A 26,979-nucleotide genomic window follows, 5' to 3' on the forward strand; every position below is an offset into this window, starting at 1 on the left:
TTTTCTTGTACGTAGCAAAAAGGCAAAATCTACATCAACGTTAAACCCTTTTAACCCCAGCCATTTTTCCATGGACTTGCCAGAAAGCCCATGGCGATAAGGGACCGTAGTGCAGAATTGAGGGAAAATTTCATCTAGTTTTCTTATTTTTGAAGATAATTTTTTAGGTTTTTGTTTTAAATTGTTCACAAATAAGTGTACTCTTAGATGTAATAGTTAAAAAGTACTTTTACAGAATGATTTGTTTTTTTAGCGTATTTATACATAAATTTTTTTTAATTTTTTTTATTTTTTTATAGTTTGGACATACATAAAGGGTAGAAAAAAAAAATTGTAGCCCCTGAAAAAATGAAGCAATTTTGTTGTACACATATTTCTTACTACACACACAAAATTTTAAGAAATTTCCATGATAAATGCAGGAGATACATCCAATTAATTGTATTGCTGCATAAGCACTTCTTCATATATTTCCACATACACGTCAGTAGAAGTATACAGATATGTTTACTTGTTTTTGCACTTTTGAAATAATAACAATTGTAAAATAACACAAACTAATTGTAATGGTTTGTAAGACTAAAACTTGTTTAATTTTTCAAAAAGTAAAAGAAATAATATTTACAATATATACATTTTATGGTACTTTGGGAATGGGGTCAGATTCCGTTATATGCCCCCAATGCTTAAACCTTTTTCAATGAACTTAGAACGTTATAAAACGATGTAGTTGAGTAACAGAACTAACATTCCATTAATCAACAAGCATTTCCAGGTATTGTGATCGGTATTTTTGTCGCTGTTATCTTATCTTTCTCGAGAATCCCGATTACGGCAGGCCGCGCGGCGGGACTCTGCAATCACTTATCTACTAGACCGCTCGACTTTGACCTCTGTCTGAGGATGGGGAGGGGTTTGCGATAAGACAATTCCTGTTTTATATTGACGAAATATTGTTCTACGCTAATCTAGTAATCAGTAGAAGCAAAATGTCAAATAACGATTCATGTATGGGTGTGGTCGGTATAATCCCAAAGTACCAGTGTTTATCAAAGTGTTTTCACTCACTGGTAACTTTTCTCTACGACGTTTACTCATTTTTTTTACTAATAATACAATAAATCACACGAAAAACAAACCGCTTTCAATCACGCAAACTAATTGAGGTTATAAGTCAGCATACAACAACAAAGCAACTGAAGTCGTCTGAACAACTGACATCGACAAATAAACTACGCTCAATGACGACGAAATACGATGCCAATTGGAAGGTTTATTGTTTTTGCATGTAGCCCGTTTCTTCACCGACTACTATACCGAAACTGATGGCATTTGGACATATTATTAGCCAGCTACATTAAATTCTCGAGACGTCCGGTATATCGGACGTTGGGCATTTTAGCTAGACCACCTCTGTCCGATATACCGGACGCCGGGGCTAAAAGGGTTAAAAATATAATTCACTTGCACCAAAAGTGCTTATACACGGGCAAAGCTTGCGAAAAGTGTGTGAAGCGCGAAAAGTGTGTGAAGCAGTAGGAAAACAACTAGTATTACTATTAAAAATAGAAACAAAATCTTATACTTCATTCAAAATTGGCATGCAAAGTGTGTACTACGGTCGTCCGATTCATCCACCTTAGCTCTGGAATCAGAGCTAAGACATGTGTTAAAACATCTATAGAAGCTAAAAGATTAACAGTTCATGTCTGGGTGGGACGTTACAACCCTGGTATTTTTCCCCTTAGTTACACTTACTAGTTACTTACTAAGTAAGTATCAAGCAACTGTAGTGAAGAAACAACTTGTGAGATCTAATTTTATCACATGTTGTGTTTCAATCATCTCTGCGTTGGTTTCATAGTGTATTTCAATATATTTTGAACATCTATCAACATATTCAAATTTATTGTAATAATTCATATATTTTTGCTGTATAATGCTGAGTTCCCAAGTATGTATAGTGAACTATGTCTAGTCAGTGTTCAGTCCACATAAGTATTCATGTTTTCTTTTTGTTTATTACGATTAGCCTAAACGTAACTATTTCGCTTATTCTACAGGCTACAGTAATTAATTTTAGAGACAGTGAAATTGATAGACTTATGGACTATAACAACTCAGAAAATACTGGCAGAATTTTAAATAGATTTTGTTTCAGTCCCAAATCTCCTAAATTATTTCTACTTGAAATACTCAATACAAGCTAACGTATCTAGGTACTGTAAGTACTTACTAAGATTCCCTCTGCCAGGCCGCCTGTTGCCACGGCCACCACGCAGTCTAGTGAGTGGAGATCGGCCTAGTGTCAGTCCGCGCTGTCCCACACGACCACGCAATCCTCCTCGTCCTCGTAGACTTAGACGATCCTTAATGGACAGCCTCTGCTGCCCTTGGCCCAACCGCTGCTTCATGAGCCGCTAGAAGAGACAGAAAACCTTTGTATAACACTTTAAAATGTTAAACTATTGAAATCTTTTATTTCTAAAAAATTTTAAGTTGTTTGGTGTGATAATTAAGAAGTGTAATGCAAACAATATCACAAACTTTTAAAACCAAAATAATATTCAATACCTTTCTAACTTTGAGAGCCGCAATAACTGAGGGTCGACGGTCCATCATCTGTGCTAGACGTCGGTTCTTCGCTGATGCTGCTTGGCTGGCACTGAATAATCCCTGGCGTACTGACTGCACGGTGACCTGTGACCCAGATGACTCGCCTCCACTTTGGTTACGCAGGCAGGTGAAGCTGGTGGGTGGTCACATCGTTAAATTACATCCCCATGAGTCCAGTTATTGTTAAGACCCCATTTGTGAAAAATACCAAGATTTAAGCAGACCACTTTGCATTCAGCAATTTTTAGCATTCAAAGACAACAATGACTGAAAATTACTTATTTTGGCTGCATTTGTCAACATTCAAGGCATCTCATTTTCACTGTAAATACAATAATAGACTCAAAATGCAGTATGTGTTTATAGCATGGAGTAATTCATAGATTTTTATAAATCTGATCTTCAAAATAAATTTGGTTCTATTTTGTCAGATTTCCTTCAGACATTTTATAATAAGGCATGAATAAATTATTATGGCTAACCAACACATAGTCTGTCACAGTGCATCCTTTGGTATTTTATCGTGAAATGATTTCTGCCAGCAATATATAATTATAACATTGTATAAATATATATGAAGGACTACAAGCAGTGTAAAACGGAAATACGCAAGATAAGATAGATTAGAGCATTGAAGTATGGAGTTTTAAAAATAATTCCTTTAAATAAACTTTTCACATATAAGTAATGAACTTGCTTCATACTTTTTGATGTCTTGTGGCAATTGTTCTTCATACACATTCAGTAAAAAATCATTTATAAAACATACATTCCTTACAGTATGTTTTAACAAAACAATATATTTATTATAAATAAGTCTTGTAACTTTTTAATTCTGTATTTTTCCAACCTTCACTCTGAAGTGGATTTGACAATATTGAAACTTCTTAGTGCCCTTTTCTTAGCATCATATTTTGTTACTCCATTATCTTTCATACCTTAATGTGTCTATTTTTTGCACCCCAAATACGACAATATGAGCCATTTTTAATAGAAAACCATATTCACTGTATAAATAGAAATGCATTTGTGAGCATCTGGTTGATATAGTAGTGAATACAAAGTATTGCAGATACTAATCATCTACAGATGATAAAATTCCTTGATAAAACATGATTAATGCATTTCATATTCAGCCTTCTGACTGTCAGTGCAGGTTATAGTCCAACTTCGTGGTCTGCATTGCTGGACAAGCTTGGTGTTATGGGATCATAATGAACAATTCTGACACACTTAGTGTACATTAAACTTGTGCCATAAATATGAAATGTTTATTTTGAGATTAAACCATTATGTTTATCTCTGATCTCGTGTTAAACCAGTAACCAATATTTTGGCATTAATTTGTAAGATGTCTTTTATTTGTGTTAATATTAATCATGAATGAGATGTCAATCAGAAAATATGCTGTATATAACCAGACTTGCTATTACAAAGCACATATAAGTTTTGTACTGGGTTTTGGAAGCTTGCTAATAACATTACTTATTCAAACAAACAAATTCATTAGCATATATTTCTTTTCACAGCATATGATTCTTTAAGTTTTCTAATTGTATACGTTCAAATTAAAATAGCCATGATTATATCACCTCATTCCAAAGTAACCACTATATGTAATTATATCACCTCATTCCAAAATAAACTAGTTGTGATTATATCACCTCGTTTCAAAATAAACATGTTTGACATTGTATAATCATGAGTACTAAATTCTAGTATTTCAACTTTTATGATTGCTTTGAATTAAATTATGCTTTGCATTATGCTTTACATTGTGAGTCAGAAAATACTTAAACTGGTTGCCTTATTTTCTTATTATTTAATTTCTTTTAGAATTAACTACCAGAAAACCAGTTTATGAAGCTTCATAGTAGGATCTATCAATTGACAACTTGTACATCACTTTCGAACTTTGTGGTCATTTTTTTTCTAGCCTTTACAGCAGTAGAATTACTTGCACTATATAGATAAGAAACAGGGATTGAAAAATTGCATTCATGTGACTTATAAAACAATGAACGAGTTTATATAAACAAAATTAATAATATTACGAAACTAGAAGTCATTTGGACAAATTTGGTTATTGAAAAATGCCACCAATCTATTGTCTAAAACTACAAGTACAAAAGAAACAGACAACAAAAAACTAAAAGATTGTGGAAATTTAAATAAACCTAAAAGAGACATAAAATTGAGCAATCCTACAATGGTTAAGGTTACATTTTTAGAACAATAACACAAGTGCTCAAATTTTTACAGGTTTGATAAGATATCTTTAGAAAACTGAGAAAGAAAATCCTGGGAGAAAGAAAATTTAGTAGTAGAGAATAAAAGATTTACTTTTGGTGAAAAAAGTGATTAAAGTCACCTAAGAAAGAAGAGAGAAAGCAACAAGTGGTGTTTATTCTGAAAAGAAAATGCAATGTGTAACTATAGTTCTCCAACCCAGAATTCTTACTACGCTTTTATTAAATTGATCATAGATTAATAAATAGGACAAACACGATTTCTAAAATACAAACAAGATTTTTAACTGTCAAAGTATAAAAATTAGCCAATTCATTTTAAAAAACACAACAATGATTTAATTTACTGATTCTTCTAATTTTTTGTATAAAAACGTCTTTCCAAAATCAGTCATAATCTTCATTTTAACATTCAGCACTTTTTTTATTATCTCCTTTAGTCAACTCAAATGGAATCATTTGTTTAAAACCATTATGATCAATTTAAAATATATTTATTATTAATATTGTGTAGTATACTGTACTATCATATGTGTATTAATCCATTTAAAATTCACTCTAAAAAGAGGAAAACTGACCATAAAAAACATAGCTGCTTATTAAACCTTATGATGACAACAACTAAGGCCAAAGACAATTATAGTAGGCATATATTACATCCTTTTCATCATGTCATTAGTGCATGAACATTTTGAGATTATGAAGTTGCAGGCATGTCCGTTTCAAGCAATGAATTAAATTTAGCTTTCTGATCAAAATTGCATCTGCTGTTGCTTATTACTGTCTTAAAACTAATCTCTTTTTCAGATCAATGGTTAATAATTGCCTGAGCTTACATTTTAACACTTGTCATCTTTACAGCTTACTTTTAGTAGACTATTTTATAAATGGAGACACTTGCCAATATGAGGTCTTTTTATTTAGTTCTACGTATTTAGCTCCATTCCTCAGTTAGGAGCTCGACTCTCCATAGTTATGCTGTCAAAGAATGGCTATGTGATAGTATATTTATTTCATAGCTTGTAGCTCTAAACATTATATCTATCTTATAGCATGTGTAAGAACTCTGTCACTTCAAACCTATTAGTTGCTTAACTTCCGAATTCTCATCTCTGGTAATAATACTTATGTGCTGAACGTGAGATCAGCTTTCATAGCTTGGAGCTCTAAACAAGAGTTGAACATTATTTTATATCTTGGTTAGCATGTGAATATATAGCTCTGTCAGTTCAACACAAATATAATTGCTGAAGTCCTAAATTCTACTTTTAATAATAATGGACATGTGCTGAACGTGATATTTTCCATTGCTTGTTACACCAAACAAGAACATTATTTAATATCTTGGTTAGCATGCAAGTAAAAACCTCTCTTTTATTATATTCTCGTTATGAATGGTTATTTACTTTAAGTGGTTTATGAAAAGTCACCTGTTGTTGGTTTGTGCACTTTTATTTCTGTGCTAATCAACAAGAATTGTTGCTTAATTCTCCATTTCTCATCTTTGATAATAATGCTTTTGTGCTGTACGTGAGATCATTTTGAAGCAACAAACAAGGACGTTATTCACATCCTTCTGGTGAGAATGTAGCTTTTATTCAAGCTAACTAAAGTTGAACATGATTATAGTCTCTCAACTCCCAATGTCTCATTCTGCCAGTGAATGGACGAGTGCTGGACACGAGATCATTTTCATTTTAATTTGATTGTGGTTGTTCGACTCCCTACATCTCATCTGTGTCAGAGCGTGCATGTGTGCCGGAAGTGGGAACCCATGGCACCAAAAGAGAATATCTACATCACGATCAGTTTTTGAATTGAGTTGGCCACACTGACAGCAGTGCTTTGTCCGCACCATGTGTAGTGTTCACAACAGCCCACCATTTGTAAATCCAAGATTTAAAAACTGGTATGTTATTATTGGACTCATATAGAATGGGGAGGGAGAGGGGGGTTTCCTCACCGTTCATGAAGTGACATCCGTGTTGTCCCTTTCAACAAAATCTTCTTCAGCGACATGGTCTTCGTTCTTCCTAAAATTACAAACAAAACAAGGCCATTAGTTTTTTCAAAAATAAGAAAGTAAGAATTCTCTGTGCATCTAATTCTAAAAAAGAGCTTTGAATCTGTTCTAGTAACAAATTAAAAACGGTGGTGGTAGAATGTGAAAGTGTGCAACTGCATGCTCATTTTGCCATACTGACTAAGTGACGTCTTTAATAATATGTGCCATCTTAGAACTAATAACCATTAGAATGTCTTTATCAATTTAAGTGATATGGGAAAGCATATTCAGATCCTTAGCTATGAACTATGGCCATGTAATTTGGCATATCTATTGATAAATGATTACACCGAACAGTAGAATTGTGTCAGTCATGTGAATTCATTATATTGTTGAGATGTTAAGTAATAACTCATATTATCTTTGCTGTTTCCTGGTAGATTGTGTACTGGATAATAACAAAATAGTCATCACGGAAGTAAAAATAGTGTTTACTATGTTAAGAGTCTACTGTGACACAAGTAGAACTTTTATTTGGTCATTATTTTAACTTTATCAAAGTTCTTGATTTAACTTATTTTTTATCCTTTTTTTACTACTGATAGTTTATACTAATTTAATACTACAGAACTTCTTTCCTACTAGCTTATTGAAATGTTTAACATAGTTTTTATTATTATTATACACTACAAATGTTACTGAAATAGTATTAATTCTACAGTCATTGAATTGAGAAATGTTTGAATCACGTGATTTAAGAAATAGTTATTGAAGTACTCAAATCCTATTTGAGGTCTAATGATTATTTTGTGTGCTGATTTTTGTAATTGTCTAAAGTGTCTAATTATCACTAGAATACCACCAGCTGCACTAACACTCAGTTACTTTTCCTTGCACTTTGCGGCAGGCACACTAGGTGTTAACTACGTGTAATGTAGCAGACAACCTAGTGTGCCATACACTGTTATGTGGATTCAGAACCACTTAGTATAGAGCTGCAGCAAAGAGGTTAACAAATATATTGCTACGATATTTATTTACTGAATGACATATGTTAAATGAAGCCGACCAAGTAGCACAGTGCTAATATTGCAATTTGTAGCCATTGTTGGAGGGTATAATTGGAATGTCAATATTCAGAATCAGAATCAGAATCAGAATCATCTTTATTTACAATCATTGAGATTACAAATAGTGTCTTTTACAATAATGTGAGTTTTGAGTCTTCAAGCAGTTTTAGATATGAGTTTCACTGTAGAATTCTTCGAGTTTGTAAAATGGTCGGTCCAAGAGCCATGCTTTTAGTGCCGACCTCAGCGAGTTCCCTCTCTTGGTGTGCATTTCTTGAGGCAGTGAATTGTGAAGTTTTCTGCCGATGTAGGATGGTTTAGTTTCAAATAGCTTTAGGTGGTGTGCTGGCAGGATGTAAAGCTCACCGTTTCTGGTGTTGTGATGGTGAGTGTCCTTGTTCCTCGGCAGATCTTTTCCATCTACATACATCACTACCTCTTGGATGTAGAGTGAGACAACAGTCATGATTTTCTGTGCTCTGAATGCATCTCTGCAGCTATCCAGGTGGTGTAGGCCGGCAAGGGCCCTAATACATTTCTTTTGGAGTGTCAGGATTCTTTTTAGGTTGAGTTTTGATGTACCACCCCATACAGAAAGACCATATCTTACGTGTGATTCAAATAGAGAAAAATAAGCTGTTTTAGCTGTTTCTAAGTTGCTCAGAGATATTATTTGTTTTATCATGTATAGGCTAGTATTTAGTCTTTTACTCAGATTGTCTATGTGTGGGGTCCAAGAGATGTTTTCATCTATAGTCAAGCCTAAGAACTTAACATGTGTCTCCAAGCGTACATCTGGGATGATTTGAACTTCGGTCGCTCTTCTTCCAAATGCTATCTGGCTGGTTTTAGTCGGGTTTGCTACCAGATCATTCCCATTGCAATATTGGTATGCCATGTTGAGGGCAACGTAGGATGATACTGCCAGGTCGTCTGCGGTTTGTCCTTTAAGTAGCAGGGTTGTATCATCCGCGTACATGAGAGGTAGGCAAAATTCTCCCACATAGTGAGGCAAGTCATTTACAAACAAGATGAAGAGTGCTGGTCCTAGAACCGATCCTTGAGGCACGCCTCTTTGAACTGGAAGAGGCGTTGATCTTATTTCTTCTGTGATTCCTCTGTGTGTATGTTTCAGTTCAACGAGTTGTTGTCGTCCCTCTAAGTAGCTTTTAAACCATTTTTTTTGCAGTGTCACTCACTCCCAGGTGTCCTAATTTATTCATGATAAGACTGTGACTGAGGCAGTCGAAGGCCTTACTCAAGTCAAGTAGTATAGCGGTTGTTAGTTTTCCTGCTTCTAAGTTGTCTACTACGGTTTCAATTAGCTTTATTATTGCTGTGGTGGTTGATTTTCCTGTAGAGAAGCCATGCTGGTTGTCGGTAAGCAAGTTGTTTCTAGCACAGTGGTCTAGAAGTCTCTTTAGGACAATTTTTTCACACACTTTTGAAAATGTTGAGATAAGGGAAATGGGCCTGTAATTGCTAATTTGTGTTTTTTCACCATTTTTGAATTTAGGGTAGATTTTTGAGACCTTTAGTTCTGAGGGAAACCTCCCTTCTCGGAATGATCTGTTGAAAATAACGGTAAGGGGAGATGTGAGTTCATCTGCACAGTGCTTCAGTATTTTTGTGGATATCTCATCAATGCCGGCTGAATTCTTAGTTTTCATTTCAGTGATAGTGGCCCTGACCTCTTTAGTGCTTGTGTCTGTAATGATATTGAGATTTTCAGTCGGTTCATGGGTTGCGGGATGTATTGGTTTCCTCTCGGAAGCTGGGATTTTTTCCAGAGTCTCCTCTGCTACATTTACAAAATATGTGTTAAATTGGTTTGCTATTATTTTTGGACTTGTTATTACTTCACCATTTATGTGGAGTTTGAGCTCTGATGGGCTTTTCTTTTTGTTTCGAGCATTGTTTATCACCTCCCATACAGCCTTTGACTTGTTTTCAGCTCTGGTTATATAGTTGGTGGTTGCTTGCTGTCTCAAGAATTTCAATCTTTGATCGTAGCTCTTTTTCTTTAAGTTTGCCTCTGCTTTATCATTTTGATTTCCTGTCACTTCAAATCGACTTTGAGATGTTAAATAGTCTCTTTTGAGCCTGATTGCTTCTTCATCAATAAAGTGCTTTGGCTTGTACTTTTTTTTAGGTCTAATTTTCTTTTTAGGACATGCAGTGTTTAGAGCCTGTGTTAAGGTTTTATTGAAAATGTTGTATGCCTCTTCGACCGTTGAGGCTTCAGTCAGGTTCTCCCATGATTCATTTGAAAGAAGGAGTTTCAGTTGGTTTAAATTTTCTTCTCTGAGGGCTCTACACACCATGGTTGGTTTTTGAGCTGGTGTTTCTGTGTAGAGTGTGTGGAGTTGTGCGGTGTGATCAGAGATTCTTCCCTCTATTACTATGCTTTTTGTAGTTTCATCATCAGGGATATTGGTGCAAATACAATCGATTGATGTTCTTGAATGTTGAGTTATCCTTGTAGCTGGTAGATTTAATCTGCGGATGTTGTGCAAAGCAAGTGTTTCATTTAGTTTAATGGTTTTCCTGTCTGGGTTGAGGATATCTATGTTTATGTCTCCCATAATGATTAAGGGAGAGTTCTCTATTTTGGTTTCTTCAATGGCAATTGAGAGTTTGTTTAGTGCCTCGGCAACGTCTGCATCAGGTGGCCTGTATATGCCCATGATGTTAAGGCATGTTTTTTTTAGGGTTATTTGTATCATAGCCATTTCACAGAGCAGTTCTTGACAATACAACGTTGTTTCTATCTTTTCTGTATCCTTTACTAGGTGTTCTTCCACCAATATTGCCACGCCTCCCTTTCTGTGATGTTCCCTGCTATAATGTGCTTTGAGGCAGTATCCCGGTATTAATTCAACATTTTCAATTTGATGTGGTTTAAGTCCATGTTCACTGAGGATTACGACATTTGGTTTTGGGTTTGTAGACTCTATAAAATGAATTAATCTGTTAATTTTATTAGAGACTTCTTGGACGTTTTGGTGAAGTATTGTTAATCTGTGCTTGAGTTTATTTGTTTTTCTTTGGCCCTTCCCTTTGAGTTCATTTCTAAAAAAATGTCTTGTGTTTGGTGTTCTGCAGTTTTTATGAGTTTGGTTTCCTCTAAAGTTGTAGAGTTTATGCGCCTAGCATTTTTATCAAAGAATTCTTGAATTGTTTCGGATGGTCCGAGTTTTGTGGCAGTGTGCGGGGGGGTTTTCGCAACCTTGAATATTCCGTTGAGCTCTTTTTTATCAAGATTTATGTTTTTTTCATGGTGTGGTTTTGCTGGGGCAGACTGTGGTTCATTGCCTACTGCATGTGCAACCTTGTTCTTCTGGTTCTTTGCAACTTGGAGAGAGATACTAAAGATGTTTTTTCGCCATCTAACTGGAGGTTTCCTCCCTCTGGACAAGAGGTTTTTTGAAGTTTTGAGGTCTGTGGAATTTCCTGTGAAATAAGTTGCGGGTGTTTTGTGAACTTGGGGATTGTTAAGTGGCTGGTTGATTTTGCTCTCCTGTGTATGGTGTTGCTTAGTTGTTTCTGTCAGGTTCTCTGAGGTGCATGATGTTGGTGTTGGTCCAGGCAATTGCGGTTTAGGCGATGGTAGGTAGTCAGGAGCTGGATGAGGTTCGAGGTTCTCTAGAACTTTTTTTATGTACAGTTTAATTGTGTCATCATATTCCAACAGCTTATGCTTGAGGTTATTGGTTTCTTGTTTTGCCCTTTCAAGGGTGTGGCTTAAGAGATCAATTTTTTCTTTTTGGGCTGTGTTTTTTAGCTTGAGGTCGTCTAATTCAGTGTTTATTGCAGTTTTTACTGCCTCTATATTTTTTATTTTGTTTTTTAAGGCAGTGTTCAGGGATGACATATCTTTTATCCGTCTCGTTTGGCTGTTACTTTCGGTCTCTACTTGTTTAATGAATTCTTCCCTCAGTACTCGTTCAATTTCAAGTTTGTTCTGCAGAGATTTTATTTCATGGTGTAGATTTTGGTTTTTACCTCTGAGGTCATTTATAATCTCTTCTGCCAGGTTAAGTTTGTCTTCTAATGCAAGTTCGTGTTGGGATTTTTCAAGTTTAATTTCATGAATTTGTTGTTTAAGGTTATTATTTTCTGATAATAACGCATTACCTAATTCCGCAGCTAGAGTCAGAGATTCATCTGGGTCGAAATTCTCCCTTGATGACAAATCTTGGATCTTTGATTTTAGGTTTTTCAATATTTACAGCATTGTCATTTGGTTTGCAGCTGTCACAAGACCAGGTGTTTATGTCATTGTCTGTGAGGTTTTTGAACTTTTTAGAACTCCATGCAAGACACTTTGCATGAAACCACCTTTCACAGGTTCTGGTGCATTGAATGCCTTGGTATTTAACACCAATATCACAGATTCCGCAAGGATATTTTGACATTTTGTTGAGTTTGTTCCGGTTTCTGTGTAGTAAATCTGAGGATTTTTTTGTTTTTAAAATGTATGTATGCCCAGGGTAAAGAAACACTTTTTTTATAGCGAAATTTAGCAGACTTCTCTGTGTTGTTATGGACTGTTTTTTATTACGAGGTTTGGCAGGCTCCTCTGTGTTATGGTATTTTAGTGTCAGAGGTTTGAAATTTACTGTTTTTTTATTACGAGGTTTGGCAGGCTCCTCTGTGTTAAAATTTGTTATTTTTTTAAGTCATAAATTGCAATGGGAACTGTTTTTTATATAGAGGTTTGTCAGTCTCCTCTTGTTAAATTTCAATGAGTGTTTGTGGGTTGGCTGTATATTAATGATGATATACAACAATGTCAGATGTATTTAAAAAAATTCTGAGTTTTCAGTAGTCTGTCAGATGCTAGATCAGTGCCTTACTGAGAGTGTTTACATGAGTGTTTCTGTCAGCATTACCTGAGGTCAGTGTTGTTGACATTGCAGAAGTGCCAGTTATTGCTGAGTTGGGTGATTGATGTTTGTCTTGCTAAGTAGGTCGCTCAATGATAGAGCTGTTCTTCACTACAATTGTTTCAATTAAATACTTTTTAACATACTTATATTTTTTTGCAGAGAGGATTTTTTTATATAAATAGTATTAGAGTGATTAATATAGTTGTGTGGAGTAAAGTTATTGAATTTTTAAAGACTTGATCTTAATCATTTACTTGCTTTGTTAGAGTTCAATATTAAACTTTAGTTTCTTGATAGTGTTTTAAAGCCTTCATGAAGGAATGTTAGCTTATTAACTTACATGTGATCCAAGGTAAGTATTGTGCACAAGTAAATAATACTTAGGTGAATAATATTATTAATAATAATATATAATAATATATAATATATAATAATAATATTCAGGTGAAAAAGTAAAAGGAATTTTAGAGGTAAGAGTAGGGCTACCAACAGCATATAAGGATAATTTTAGTTATTTGGTTTTTCCTCTGTGCTCACAGTCTTCTTTGCCAATAGGCGTCGTATTTGCACATCTGGTTATTTACATATTTTTTCATCTTTCGTGATGGATCAGATTTTACTGCATAGTAGATTTTAAAATAAAGACGTTCTTTGTGTTCTGTCGTCATCATCAACCATTTTATATTCAAGTTTCCTTGATTTTTCACTTTTTCTACATATCACATTGGATTAACTGAGCACTCATGTAATCTAAGCTGAATTTAGGTACTATCTCAAGAATGTTTTTCTTTTTTGCCAGAAGTGTGGGGTGGCACCAACCACTTAAACCCCCCACTGATGGCCAGAGGCATTTCAGATTGGTGCTATCCCAACGTAATTTTAGTTATTATTTAGGCTTTCCTCCCTTTAATATAAATTGTACTACTCTTCTTTACCTTTATTTTTTATTTTAAGTTAAAGTTTTGACATACAGTGCAAAGTAGCTATAGTTAACAGTGACCTAAATCATTGATAGGTAACTGTTTTCTTTAGCCAATCCCTAATATTTGTTGTTTTTTCAAAAGTAAAATGATTTTAGATTAAATTAAAAAACGACAGATAACAATTAAATTTCAGAAAGATATTGATTTCGTGAAATGCACTAGTAATTGAAGGGGTTTACATTAAAACATCCAGCTATCAGCGTAGTGCTGCCATATGCTGATTAACAAAAACAATGCTTCAAAGTAGTACAGATCAGAAAAGTATAAATTTATAAAAGGCTGTTCACTAATATTCACTAAATATTATAAACTCACCTATATTAAACCCATCTAAAATAACGAAACAACAATGTATCCCAAGTTAGATGATATTGGCCACCACATATGTTGACACAAAGAAAGAAATGTAAAATTCCATGGTGTCAAGCTCAAAACTACACAATATAAGAACGTCATTCTAACAAAATAAAAAAAAATTGATAGAGGAACTACTACACTGTCGGAAGATATACAACAAGAAGTTCTAAAAGCTTACTATCACACAAACACAGCAAAACTCGAATTCCAAATGGCTGATGGTGACGTTAAAACACAAAGAACATCTTTATTTAAAATGAACAAAGCAGTAAAATTTGATCAGTTACAAAACAAGAAAAAATAATTGAATAACCAGATGTGCGAATATAATGCATATTGGCAAACAAGGCGGAGCGCACAGAGGAAAAAAAATTATGATCACACTTCACCATATAGGTAGAGACTATTGCAAAAATGAAAAAAGGTTTTGCATTATCTTCATATGCAGTGGTACCTACTGACCTTTAAAATGTTTGTACTTTTCCTGTGTGAATATTGGTATCCCGATTAACCCTTCCACCAATGGCTATCTATCCTAGCTTATCACCTCCCACCCAGAAACCCTGACTCCCCTCGGTCCCTAGAATGATGGGACAATTTCGGATATAACTTAAAATTTCAAAAATATTATCAATTATTGTACAATTATGCATTGTGACCACCTAAAAATTCTTTCTGGAAATGGAAACATACTATTTAAAGAAAATAATAAAAATGGTTTTAGATCATTAAAGCTAATTGTGGCTAATGTAAATATTTTACATGTTTGTTTGAGCGACTTGTAAAATTTATAAGAGTAAATGTTCTATATCAATTTTTAAGATTTATCAAAACCTCCTTTGTTGCATTTTATTTTACTTTGCATCTTTATGTTTGTTTAAAACTTCTGGTCAAGTCTGTAGGCGGACTTAGTACATTTAAATTATTACTATTAGTATTATTTATTTAATTTCTCAGCAGAATGATACGTAACTTGCTTAAGAGTCTTGTTTACAGGTATTTTTATTTGTTTATTGTCTGTTTGCTAAAGAAAGAACAATATATGTAAAAAAGTGAAAGTAAAGGATAAATATAATAATGTTTTACATAAACAATAAACAGCAATAAGTAAATTTTTTAGGAGAATATAAAAATGGTGATGAATACGAGATTAAATGTTTTAGGTAAGCAGTCAGAGAAGCTGAAAAGTGGAATACTGACAGATTCTATAGGAGACCATCTTTGTGATCTGAGGGGAAGTGCACCTGTCTGTCTGGAGATATTTCTTACCTCCATTTCACAAGCGGTAACTCCACTGTAATTATTTACTTTAAGCACAAAAATTTCAACTTTAAATAAGAAAATAAATGTATAGTACAATATATATAAAAGATAGGAAAGCCTAAATAATAACAGAAATTATAACAGAATCGGCCATGGCCATCAATGTTTTGAACTTTTGGGGGTACTTTGAGATTATACCGACCACACCAGTATGAGGAACACAAAAATATAAATTAATCTAAACAAACATTATAGAATCAAAAAACAACTCTTTAATTACCAAATTACAAACTTACAACGATTACCAATTGTGAAGTGAAGTGGATTTCTGCCTTCAGCCGCAACTGCCGACCGCCACATGTATTCAAGGTATGAGTCAAGATGGTGTCGTCAGTAAAACAAGGAAGTACAACAAAGAGACGTAGTCGACAGACACTGCGACACGAAAGTACAACAATGCGGCGCACCAGCTGAACGGGCGGCGAGACTCTGCAGTCACATTATCTACTAGACCGCTCGACTTTGACCTCTGTCTGAGGATGGGGAGGGGTTTGCGATAAGACAATTTCTGTTTTATATTGACAAAATATTTTTCTACGCTAATATAGTAATCAGTAGAAGCAAAATGTCAAATAACGATTCATGTCTGGGTGTGATCAGTATAATCCCAAAGCACCCTTTTGGGTTCTATCTCAAATAGTCCAACAATCTAAGGGACTGAGGAGAATCGGGGTTCCGGGTAAAGGGGGATATCAAGCTAAACTCGAGCTCAGATAACATGAGAAAGACTAACAGAAATGCCCCTGGTGAACAAAGAAAAACATCATCGATTAGCACCTAAATTCCTAAAATTTTTTACCTAATTACCTAAATTAGTGTAGTGACTTACGTAAATAATTGCCATTAATTGTTATGTTATTGTTATTTTTTGTAATTTGTTATTCTTGTCTAAGAATTATTTTTTGGTACGATTATTATATAATATCAAATCCTTCAATAATAACAGCTACTCCTTAATTAGGCCTATTACATGTTTACTATAAAGTACCTATGTCATATTATATATTTTTTTATTCAGCATTGTTCAAGAAACATTTTTCACATAATATAATTAAAACAAAAAACCCTTACTCTACGTCTTCATGAAAAAAAATTTTTTAGAAAAAAGAAAAGTTAGTTCAAAGTTTTTGATTTGTAAAATTGTTGTTGTTAGTGATATGCAAAACCCAAAATATAAAAAAGAAAGAGCATTTAATTCTGAGTAAAAATAAAACAATACGTAGTTTGTAAGGTATTTATTTTTACTTGTGGTAAACGATACAAAAATCATACACTGACATTCGAAAGTGCTACTTACCAACAAAAGTAAGAACTTCAAAGCTCACTTTGATTTGTACAATCTTGTAACTATTAGTTCATATTAGTTTTCTATTTTTTTATTTTTTTATTATATATTTTTTTTAATTATGTACTGATTGAATGTCTAAATCGGAATCCTCATTGTTGCTTATTTCATGTACAACTAGTTCTCGAATGTCACTTGAACGATCGCGGAAATTACAATACATTACGTAAACACGCACAAAAAACTTAGGCCTACTATTATTGTGTCATATACACAACCATCATTAAAACGAACTCAAACAAACAATAATCCAGATAGAACACCATGCAGCTGAAGAAATAACGGTATCAATTTATAATAACGTGACCATGGAAAGGTATGTTCATTTTTTTCCCCTGAAAACTACAATTTTTCCTGAAAACAATAGTGTAGAAAAAATTCGTCTGCAACGAAAATCAAAGGAGTTACAATTTTTTGAAAACTCTGTTTTTGACAGTATCTCTGGCAATTTTACTGAAATGATGCTGACAAGTACGTTAATTCTGTCAACGATGCCTGCCCGCTGCGCAGTGCTGCGCACTGCTTGCTCTTTTAGAAAAAAAAATTAACTCGAGCTTGCAAAAGTCGATTCCCAGATCACGTGATGCCCCTGATCCTTAACCCTTCAAGTGTTGTTCGACAAAATTTTGTCGGTTATTTTCCATTTTTAACGCAATAATGCCCGAAAGGCATCAATATAATACAATAATATACTTTCCCCCCAGTTTATATGCACCTGTGAAAATAATACTTGGCTATAAATGCCCAACCCATGAAAAAAAGTCCATTTTTCATGGTCACGGTATTGTAAATAAATACCGAAATAACAATAGCCGAATGAAACAGTTGACATTGCTGCGCGCGCAACTAGCACGGTACACGGGAGAATGTAAACAAACAGTTCCGAGATTATAAAACGTATGGTCGTGTAACGAAATGATAAAATTATTTATTAGTGTATTATTTACATAAATTGAACCTTCCTCTTTTGATTAGTATCAATACCGATACTCTTTGATCGTGTTTTAAGTACGTAACATTGAGAAATAAAAGACATATTAAAAAGCCCGATATCGGGCGCTGCCATCTAGGATGCAACGATATCGCGCGTTTGCCAGTTCCAGGGTTAAATACAATATATTGTTTATGAACTATTGTAATAAATATAGATCACGTTCAGACGATCTTAAGTTTTTCCATTTCGATCAGCTCATATTATGACATGCGAATTGTACCATAAAATGCGATACTAGTTACTATTATAATAACAGCTGAGGAAAACAACCAATCAGAAGCGCTAAAAAGCAGAGAGTAAACTCATATGAATGATTTTTCAACTTCGACATACAACTGCAATCTTTAGGATATTTAAAAAACTTCTGAAAACTCTGAACGTAGACTGTTGTTAAAACACTCTTAGTTGACAAGTGAAGACGATCGCCCAATCTATCAGACACTAATAGAACTATTTGGAGGGAACTTAAAAGCAAACCGCTTTTGCGATCTGAGCTCGTCAGTGATCCGCAATGGGTTAATATGTTAAAACCTTTCCATTTTTCTGAATCAACAAAAAATACGAAGTGGATCTTGTGAACTAGTACCAAAATTAATTCGGCGAACAATACCCTTTTTGGAAATGCAATGTTAGACCGTGCTAAAAGAAAATGGCGTTTCGTGTCGGTACGAGGTTTGAACACAGTAGGTTACCTTTAGTAACAGCATTGCGTTTTATGTATTGCTGGTGCGAGGAACTAAATTCAGTAAAGTGGTGTAGCCGACAGTAGGGAATGTCTATTCATAGCGGACTGGAACAATTACATGAGAGAGGTATATGTTGAATCTGTTAAAAAAGAGAATGTTGGGAAAATTGGTGATACCAATAAAATAGTTGAAATAGACAAGAGCTTGTTTAAAAGACATAAGAACAATGTTGGTCGTGTTCTGCCTGAACAATGGGTGTTTGGCGGACTTTGCAGGGAAACTAGTGCTAGATTTTTGGTTAAGGTACCGAACCGTTGTGCAGCCACACTTATGGCTGCTAGTCAGGAGCATACTGAACCAGGTAGTACGATTATGTCTGACTGCTGGAAAGGATACAAAACCGGTGAACTGGAAAGTGCTGGATTTGAACATTTATTGGTCAACCATCACAGCTACAACTTCGTAGATCCTGAAACTGAGGCCAACATACAGCGTGTAGAAAAAATGTAGGGTGGTGCGAAGTGGCGCAATAAAGTCCAAAGGGGAACTATCTGAATACCTACTTGGCAGAATACATGTGGCGGTCGGCAGTAGCAGAGACCGGAGGCGATAAGTTTGAAGCATTGCTAGCGGACATCTTGGCCATCTGTGATGACGCCAATACACAGTAACCATTCTTCTCTCTGTTCATTGTTGTAAATATATTCATACTTTTGCTAGGCTACTCATGTTTTTTTTAAGAGGGCATTTTAGATTTTTATAAGAAGATAAGTCGAAAATGTTTTAAAAGTGAACAGGACAATAATAGGCTTAGAGCCTATTTAGAATGAGGAAAGCCCCAAAATGTAAGGTGACTCAATGGCTAATTCTTGCATAACAATTAAGAATAAGTAGGTTTAAATAACCTTGCTTTCAAACTGTCTTAAAAGTTAGGTATCCAATTTTAAGATATTTATCATTAATCCTATCTAGTCTTACCTAAAATTAAGTTGATAGATAAAGTTTGTTCTCTTGTTCGTTCAAACAACTTAACTAAATAATGTGTATACAGAAAACTGAATTAACTTTCAAGACTTATAAACATGTAAAACGAAAAAATCTGCATACTAACACAACTCTGACGTACAAACTACACAAATTCACTAAATTGCCTCTCTAAATAACACAACGAACACAATGCCAATGGCGAAATCGCAAGAACAAGAATAGTTTAGTTAGAAAAATATCATGTTGCAAAAATGATGAAAAAGACTAAGGAGAATGCGAGGACGGCCATTATATTGAGAGCTGATTGGGAACACGATGCGACATAGAGAATGGAAAACAAAATACTGTATTAGCAAGTAAGCTATTAAACATCTCCCATCGATCAAAGAGAATTTCATTTCTTTCTAAAGTTGTAACAGAGAACGGAAACTATATCAGTTGTATTTTATGTTAAAAGTTCTCCTAATTTGGCACAAAGTTTTATCTGTTATATATGTACAAAACTGAAGTTCATTACTCAACCCAAATGTGCCATGGGGATACCCAAGAGAATATTCTCATGATAAAAACTTTATTCAATAAAGGGTATTGATAATGAAAACGAATTTAATATAGTGATGACCCTTGATCACCCCCTCATTTCAATCAATTGTAACTTGAGGAGGGCAAAGTCCACAAATAAAACAGTTTATCAAATTATATATATATATATATATATATATTAATCTTCAATAAGAATTCTTCAATTATTGTAATAAACATTTTCTATATTTCGGCTTAAGCCGTCTTCAGGAAATTACAAAAATTATATAAATTATATATATATATATATATATATATATATATATATATATATATATATATATATATATATATAAAACAAGAATATCTCCTGAACCACTTCAACTAATCATAAGCAAGCTCATAAAACCTACTTGGAATTCCTTTCTTCCTCGAGGCTATTCCATGCCAATCCTTGAGGTATAAACATCACTACGTAGCTAACCTAACCAACACTTGAATTTTTCCGATAGTATGTTATACTAGTTTGTATTTGATAACATAATCCGAATAATGCGAGTTTCTTGGGAGGTCAACCACACTTCCACTGTATAAACATGACACTTAAGATTTGCAATAAGACGAACAATGTATTTATGCAACACAAATACTCTTTTCAACAGACCACAAGACACTGAGCCCCAAACACCCACATAAGACTCATACAAGACTCTATCAGTGTGATATTAGTTTTTAAATTGTGCATATTGTAAAATAATGATGAATTAGTTAAATTACAGACCGAATTAATATGAGCAATGATTTTCCAGTAAATACTAGGACAATATGATCTGAATATATTGTTTTTATTTCTCCTTGGTTAATTAAATTCGGCAAATTGTTTACACACAAATTATACAGAATAGGTCTAATCACTGACCACTGAGGCACTCCATAGGAGATTGGCAGCCAGTCTGAGCGTATTTTCATAGCCTCCACACGCAGTTCTCGCTGCGAGAGATAGGAACTCAGCCGTCTCATAGCTCCGTCTCTGAGCTCCGGACCCCCAAAATTCCATGTAATCCTGAGTGGATGACACAGTCAAAGGCTTTGGAGGTGTCCACAAACAAACAACCCTCTCATGCCTGTCTAGATAGGCGATTGTTACTAGACTTATGTTACTAGTTCAGCGACTGCATGTGTGTTAGATTTCCTTCTTAAAATCCGAATTGTTCATTAGAAATGATGTTGTCTTAAATTATATAAGACATGAAACGATTTAAAAATATTATTTCAAATAATTTACTAAATTAATAAACTGTATGTATATTAATTAACCTCTAAAATAGAGGGTACTTGGAAAAAGAACATAAACAATGAAATATGCCCGAGCATCTGTCATGTAATATATGAAATTCGATAGGAGACTCAGTCTCCGCTCTAAATCGTAAAAGACTGCTTTAACATAATATTATACTTTACCTACCAAAGGAAATTCACCTTAAATGAAATAACATAAACAGCGAAGTGTCTTCTGGCATACCTAAAAATGAAATGACATAAAATTGATGAAACCACCGGCTCTGGACTATCTCGCTGATTCAGGATGGATTTTTAACTTTCCTGATACAAAAGAAATCAAACCTGCAGATTTCTACGGATCATTCACTTTAAATCATGTTAATTTGTTAGTAACATTTAAAAAATATTAATCAACTTCTCTCACAAATTTCAAATACATTTTACACATTTATTCAAATTATTGAAGAAACCACTCTGCAAAATTAAGGATTCCTACTTTAAAGTTTGTTTTTGACGATGGGAGGTTTGAAAATATAATAGGACCACGGACATTTGATATCATTATATGGTACAAAATGTATAACACTACGTTTCAAGGATTGAATTCAATCCTTTTCTTCAGAGGAGAAGAAAATAGGTACATACACATGTCATAAAAGGCAGCAACTTTCGGCAATGAACTGCCACTAAAAAAGAAAAGAAATTAAATATATCCGTGAACTGCTTGGAATCCAATAACAGGAGAAAATGAACACAGGCGTTGTCACTGCACAGAATGCAAGACATGACCATAAGTTACGAGCACGAGAAGTCCAGTGCACAAACACACGTCACGCCAGCAAAGACGAATCTGGGAGACTAACAATAAATCAATGTCGGTATTTCCTGCGGTATCGTGGCGTGCCATCTGAAACAATGAGAGGGAGAGAGGAAGGCGACGGTAACATATATAGATAGTGGGAGGGTAAAGTCAGCCACATCCGGCCTTTCAGTGTTAGACCACAGTGGTATAGATGTGTACGATTTTTGTTCGATGAAGTTTGTTTAGTTGTTAAAATCTTTTTAGGTTCTTTAGTTATTTTCAAATTGATACCCAAAGTGGCTTAACCTCAACCGAAGGTTGATTTAGCACTTGATCTGCGAATTTTATATATAAAACCTTAACATGTTTGCGTTTAAAGAAATTCACCCCATATCTTATATAAACTCCTTTGTCGTCCTCGACTTTCCAAATTTACTGAATTGTACCAACTCGAACGCATTACACAAATTATCGAGACGATTCTATTGCTAGAAAGGAAAATCCCTCACTCTAATCTCCTTCTAGAATACGTAATTGATGGACCCTCTGATTGGTCCAGTACCCACCCTTTGAGGTAAGGTTTTCTACTATTGAATTGTCGATGAATCAAGCAAAATACAAGATTGAGACGTAATCAATCCTAAATCAATGTTTCGGAAGGCGTTGCGGTCTACGGTTAACTGCCTTTCGTTTAAACATTGTTTTCTGCAACCCTTAGTGTAGGAATTAAATAACATGTTTTGAACTTTTCGTAAATTTCTAACTTACGACTATAGAACTTTGTTCAAGGTTCTAATATTTTATTCCTTTGCCCATTTTTATTTTAGAGTTCGGACAATTATTTAAATTTAAATTATCAATACAGCAAATGCTACATTTTAAAGGAAGTTAACTATTATTTGTAAGATTTGATATTGAGAAAGAAATTGAAATTTTATTAAACATAAAATGTAATATTGCAAATATTACACACTTCCTACAGGATATTTCAAGAGAAAACAATCTAGATGTCTTTGTTGCAATTATAGAGTGTAAAAAGAAAATAAATAATTAAATATAAAGTACTGCATACCTGTGCACTTTTATTACATGTGTTTTATTTATAGTTGGATTATACTAAACTTGGATTTATCAACTTATATAAGATTATACTAAGAAAATTACACTGTAAAAAACAAATCGTCTCAGTTTTTTGTTTCGGATATATATATATATATATATATATATATATATATATATATAAATATATATATATATATATCTAATACAAACAGTATAGTTATGCTCATCAATAGTGCAATTCCAAAGAACCAATACACTTATAAATGCATTTATAGAGACAAAATAAAACTAATCACGCCAACCGATGAAATTACATGACTTGGTCATTAGTTAGGTATATAACTGAATAAAAGGGAAGCATTCATATAATTAATTAAAAAAAGAACATGATTATTTAACTGTTTTTAAAAATATGCATTTTTCAAAATGACCTTGCTGAAATTAAAACTACTACCGGTATAGAAGATTTTGGACACTCAATTACAAATGCTACTAATTTACGGTACTGAGCTTTAAACCAAACGTCCACATATCCATATTTGTGTAGATTTAGAACCTACCCATAACAATAAAGATATCTTTAAAGTTGAATTATTGTTGAATGCTAAGATTGTTTTTATACCTCCAGATAAGAAAACATTTATTTTCCAATGCAAAATTTGTCAAAGGTATGGACTTACTAACTCTTAACTTCATACTTATAATGGATCCCTATTCTATAATCTCAGTTTTTCAAATTAGGTTTTTAGTGTGTTTTGTTAAACTCCTACGTGAAGCAAACGGGATCGAAGTATAATTGTCACATTGTGCATTGTCGCTTGTGCTTATATCGAGTACTGAGCTTTATAATGGATTGTTAGTTTGATTTCTTTATTGAAGTGTGTGATTTTAGTCCTCCTCGTTCCTGCTACTATTCGCAACTTATCATGGCACAAACTCTGTTATTGTACATATTCGTATGTTTTTAGTCTCGTTTAGTGGTGTCATGACAAGAGGGCATCATCGTTTTAATTCATCCTTTTTAATTGTGTGCTATTTAGCCTATCGAACTGATGTGGTGACAGTTACTCAATGCAACATTTTCTACAATGTTTTGGCTATTTGAAATAAAATACCACCTATGACAAGGAATTGCTTTTGTGCATAAAATGCTAAGAAGCCTGTATGGACATATGGAATTAAGTTATAGGGAACTGCTTTAAAATCAAACCTTGACCTTTTTTAGTGCTTTCAAACCAACTCCTTGAGAAAGAGTTTTCAAGCTTCTTGATTATTACAAAAGAAGCGATTAGTAGATACATTGTTATTCCTTTAATAAAGAACGACATTTCCAGAATAAAAGTATATGGCTACAAACATATGACAATCACTTATCTGTTAATTAGATGGACAATTTTTTACTCACTCATACGTCATATAGACTGTAAAGAGCGGTCTTTCTAGTTATGTTACCGCTTTCATAAAACTGGTATATGTTTTTCATTTCAATCCACTTTTGATATTATTTTTATAATAGTTTTAACCACTGAACAGTAAAAGTTATGATCAACGATTGTTATAGAAAGTATCCGTAACACTAAGTTTTCTTTGTAGCATAAGAACTGATTGTAGAAATTTTTTTTTTTTTTTTTTTTTTTTTTTTTTTGACTTTAATTTATTTACAATCTGTTTATATACAACAAACAATAAGTAAATTTGATGATAAATCTTAAGGACATGGTTAATCAAAGTTCATTAACCTTAATTAACATAAACATTTAAGAGATTGTTCATCTTTAAAATCGATCAGCTAAGTTTAAGAAATCATGTCTTTTTAGCCGAAATTGATGGTCCCTGTTGTCCAGCAGATTAATAGCCAAGTAGTTAGGATGAGAGTTTAATTTGTTTTGATACTTGATGCAGAACTTTGGAATTTCTTCAGTAACAAAAAGGGATATTCGTGTCTCTGTGAATGACTTCATTACGAACATACCATGGGGCCTGTAATATCTTTCGGAGAACTTTAGATTGGAAACGCTGTATAATTTCAATATTTGATGTAGAAGCAACTCCCCACAGTTGAATTCCGTACGTCCAGATGGGCTTTAGAACAGTCTTGTACAACAACAGTTTGCTTTCTATTGATAAATGGGATTTGTTCCCAAAAAGCCAATTTAGTTTTGAGAATTTTGAATTTAATTGGAGCCTTTTGTTCCATATGTGTGGTTTCCAAGTCAGCTTCCTATCGAGATGTACACCCAGATACTTAGCTTCATTTCTTTGAGGAATTTGAATGTTGTTTAAAAACACTGGTGGACAGGTGTCATGTTTCAACGTAAATGTGACGTGAACAGATTTAGTTTCATTCACTTTAATTCTCCAAGTTTTTAAGCCAAACTGTGATAGAATTTAAGTTAGTTTGTAGAATTTGTGACGCTACAACATGGTTGGAGTGGGATGCCAGTACGGCAGTGTCATCGGCGAATGTTGCTGTCAAAGAATTTTGATTAGTTGGAATGTCTGCAGTGAAAATTAAGTACAGCACTGGTCCTAGTACACTTCCCTGAGGTACACCAGAGTTTATTTTCTTTCAGATCTGAAAGACAATCATCAAACTTGATTTGAAAATACCTTCGGTCTAAATAAGATTTTATAATGTTGTAAACAGTGTGAGGTAGATGACTTTTTATTTTAAATAGAAGCCCTTCATGCCACACTTTGTCAAAGGCTTGACTCACATCGAGAAATGCTGCAGAACAAAATTTTCTTGATTCCAAATCTTGCCTTATTATATTAGCTACTCTATGGACTTGTTCGATAGTGGAGTGGTGCACTCTGAAACCAAACTGATGATTGGGAATTAAATTGCATTCAGTTATAAAAACCTGAAGTCGTTTTAAAAAATAACTTTTCGAATAATTTAGAAGGTATAGGTAGTAGACTGATTGGCCTGTACGACATTACTTCGTTTTGAGGTTTTCCTGGCTTAGGAACAACAATAACTTGAGCCACCTTCCATTGTGATGGGAAGTATTCAAGCCTCAAAATAGCATTAAATACGAAGGTAAGAAAGAATATGGCTTTCCTAGGAAGCTCTTGTAGTATCTTACCTGTTATTAACTCATAACCAGGGGCCTTTTTGGGATTAAGATTTTTAATCTCATCATATATTTCAGATGGTTTAAAAGAGCCAATAGGTAGTGAGAGTTGGTTAGGTGAATCAAGAAACTCCCTTACAACATGTCTATTATCAAAGTTGTTATCTACAGGGTATGGTTTGAAAACATTACTAAAATATGCAGCAAACAAATCAGTTTTCTCTCTGTTACTTTTCGCCCAAGAACCATCTGGTTTAGATATTGGAGGAATGGGCACTTGCGGTTTCTTTGTGCTTTTTGTTACTTTCCATAAAGAATAGTCTGTTGCTTCAGTTGGGGAGAGATTTGAAGTGAATTCTTGAAACCATATGTTTTTTAAGTTTTTAAGCAAAATCTTTAACTGTCTTGATGCTCTGTTAAACATTGTTTTATCTCTTACATTTCTAGAAGTTTGCCATATTCCTCGTAAGCGACGTTTTTGAGCAATGTGCTGCTTAATATATATTGGGTAATTGATATTGCCACACGTTGTATTATTAAGTTCAGGCGTTGCACTCCAAGCAGATTTCTGAACAGTATAATTAAAAATTTCCACAGCGTTGTCTATTTCCTCTCTTGTTTTAAGTGATATATTAAGACTTAAACTGTCATTTAACGTTTCACGAAACTTCACCCAGTTTGTGCCTTTATTCGATAAGGACGGTGCCTTTTCTTTCAATACGAATGAT

At 33.9% G+C, this 26,979-nt stretch overlaps 1 protein-coding gene across 2 annotated transcripts; it reads right to left on the reverse strand.

Annotated features, from left to right (window-relative positions):
- Positions 1–2,168: 2,168 nt before the first annotated feature.
- On the reverse strand, positions 2,169–19,800 carry LOC124373337 (chromatin target of PRMT1 protein-like). Of its 2 annotated transcripts, none has more exons than XM_046831718.1 (4): positions 19,672–19,800; positions 6,829–6,898; positions 2,575–2,749; positions 2,169–2,420 (listed from the first exon to the last, which is right to left on the reverse strand). In XM_046831718.1, exons 2-4 carry the CDS (start codon positions 6,882–6,884, stop codon positions 2,184–2,186), a joined length of 468 nt encoding a protein of 155 aa, XP_046687674.1. In that variant the 5' UTR covers positions 6,885–6,898; positions 19,672–19,800; the 3' UTR covers positions 2,169–2,183. The 2 variants fall into 2 exon arrangements, with proteins under 2 accessions (XP_046687674.1, XP_046687673.1); XM_046831717.1 differs by lacking the exon at positions 19,672–19,800 and adding an exon at positions 19,499–19,665.
- Between the last annotated feature and the right edge of the window lie 7,179 nt (positions 19,801–26,979).

The sequence above is a fragment of the Homalodisca vitripennis genome, unplaced genomic scaffold, assembly GCF_021130785.1.
Source record: "Homalodisca vitripennis isolate AUS2020 unplaced genomic scaffold, UT_GWSS_2.1 ScUCBcl_5339;HRSCAF=12020, whole genome shotgun sequence".
Taxonomy (NCBI): Eukaryota; Metazoa; Arthropoda; class Insecta; order Hemiptera; family Cicadellidae; genus Homalodisca; species Homalodisca vitripennis.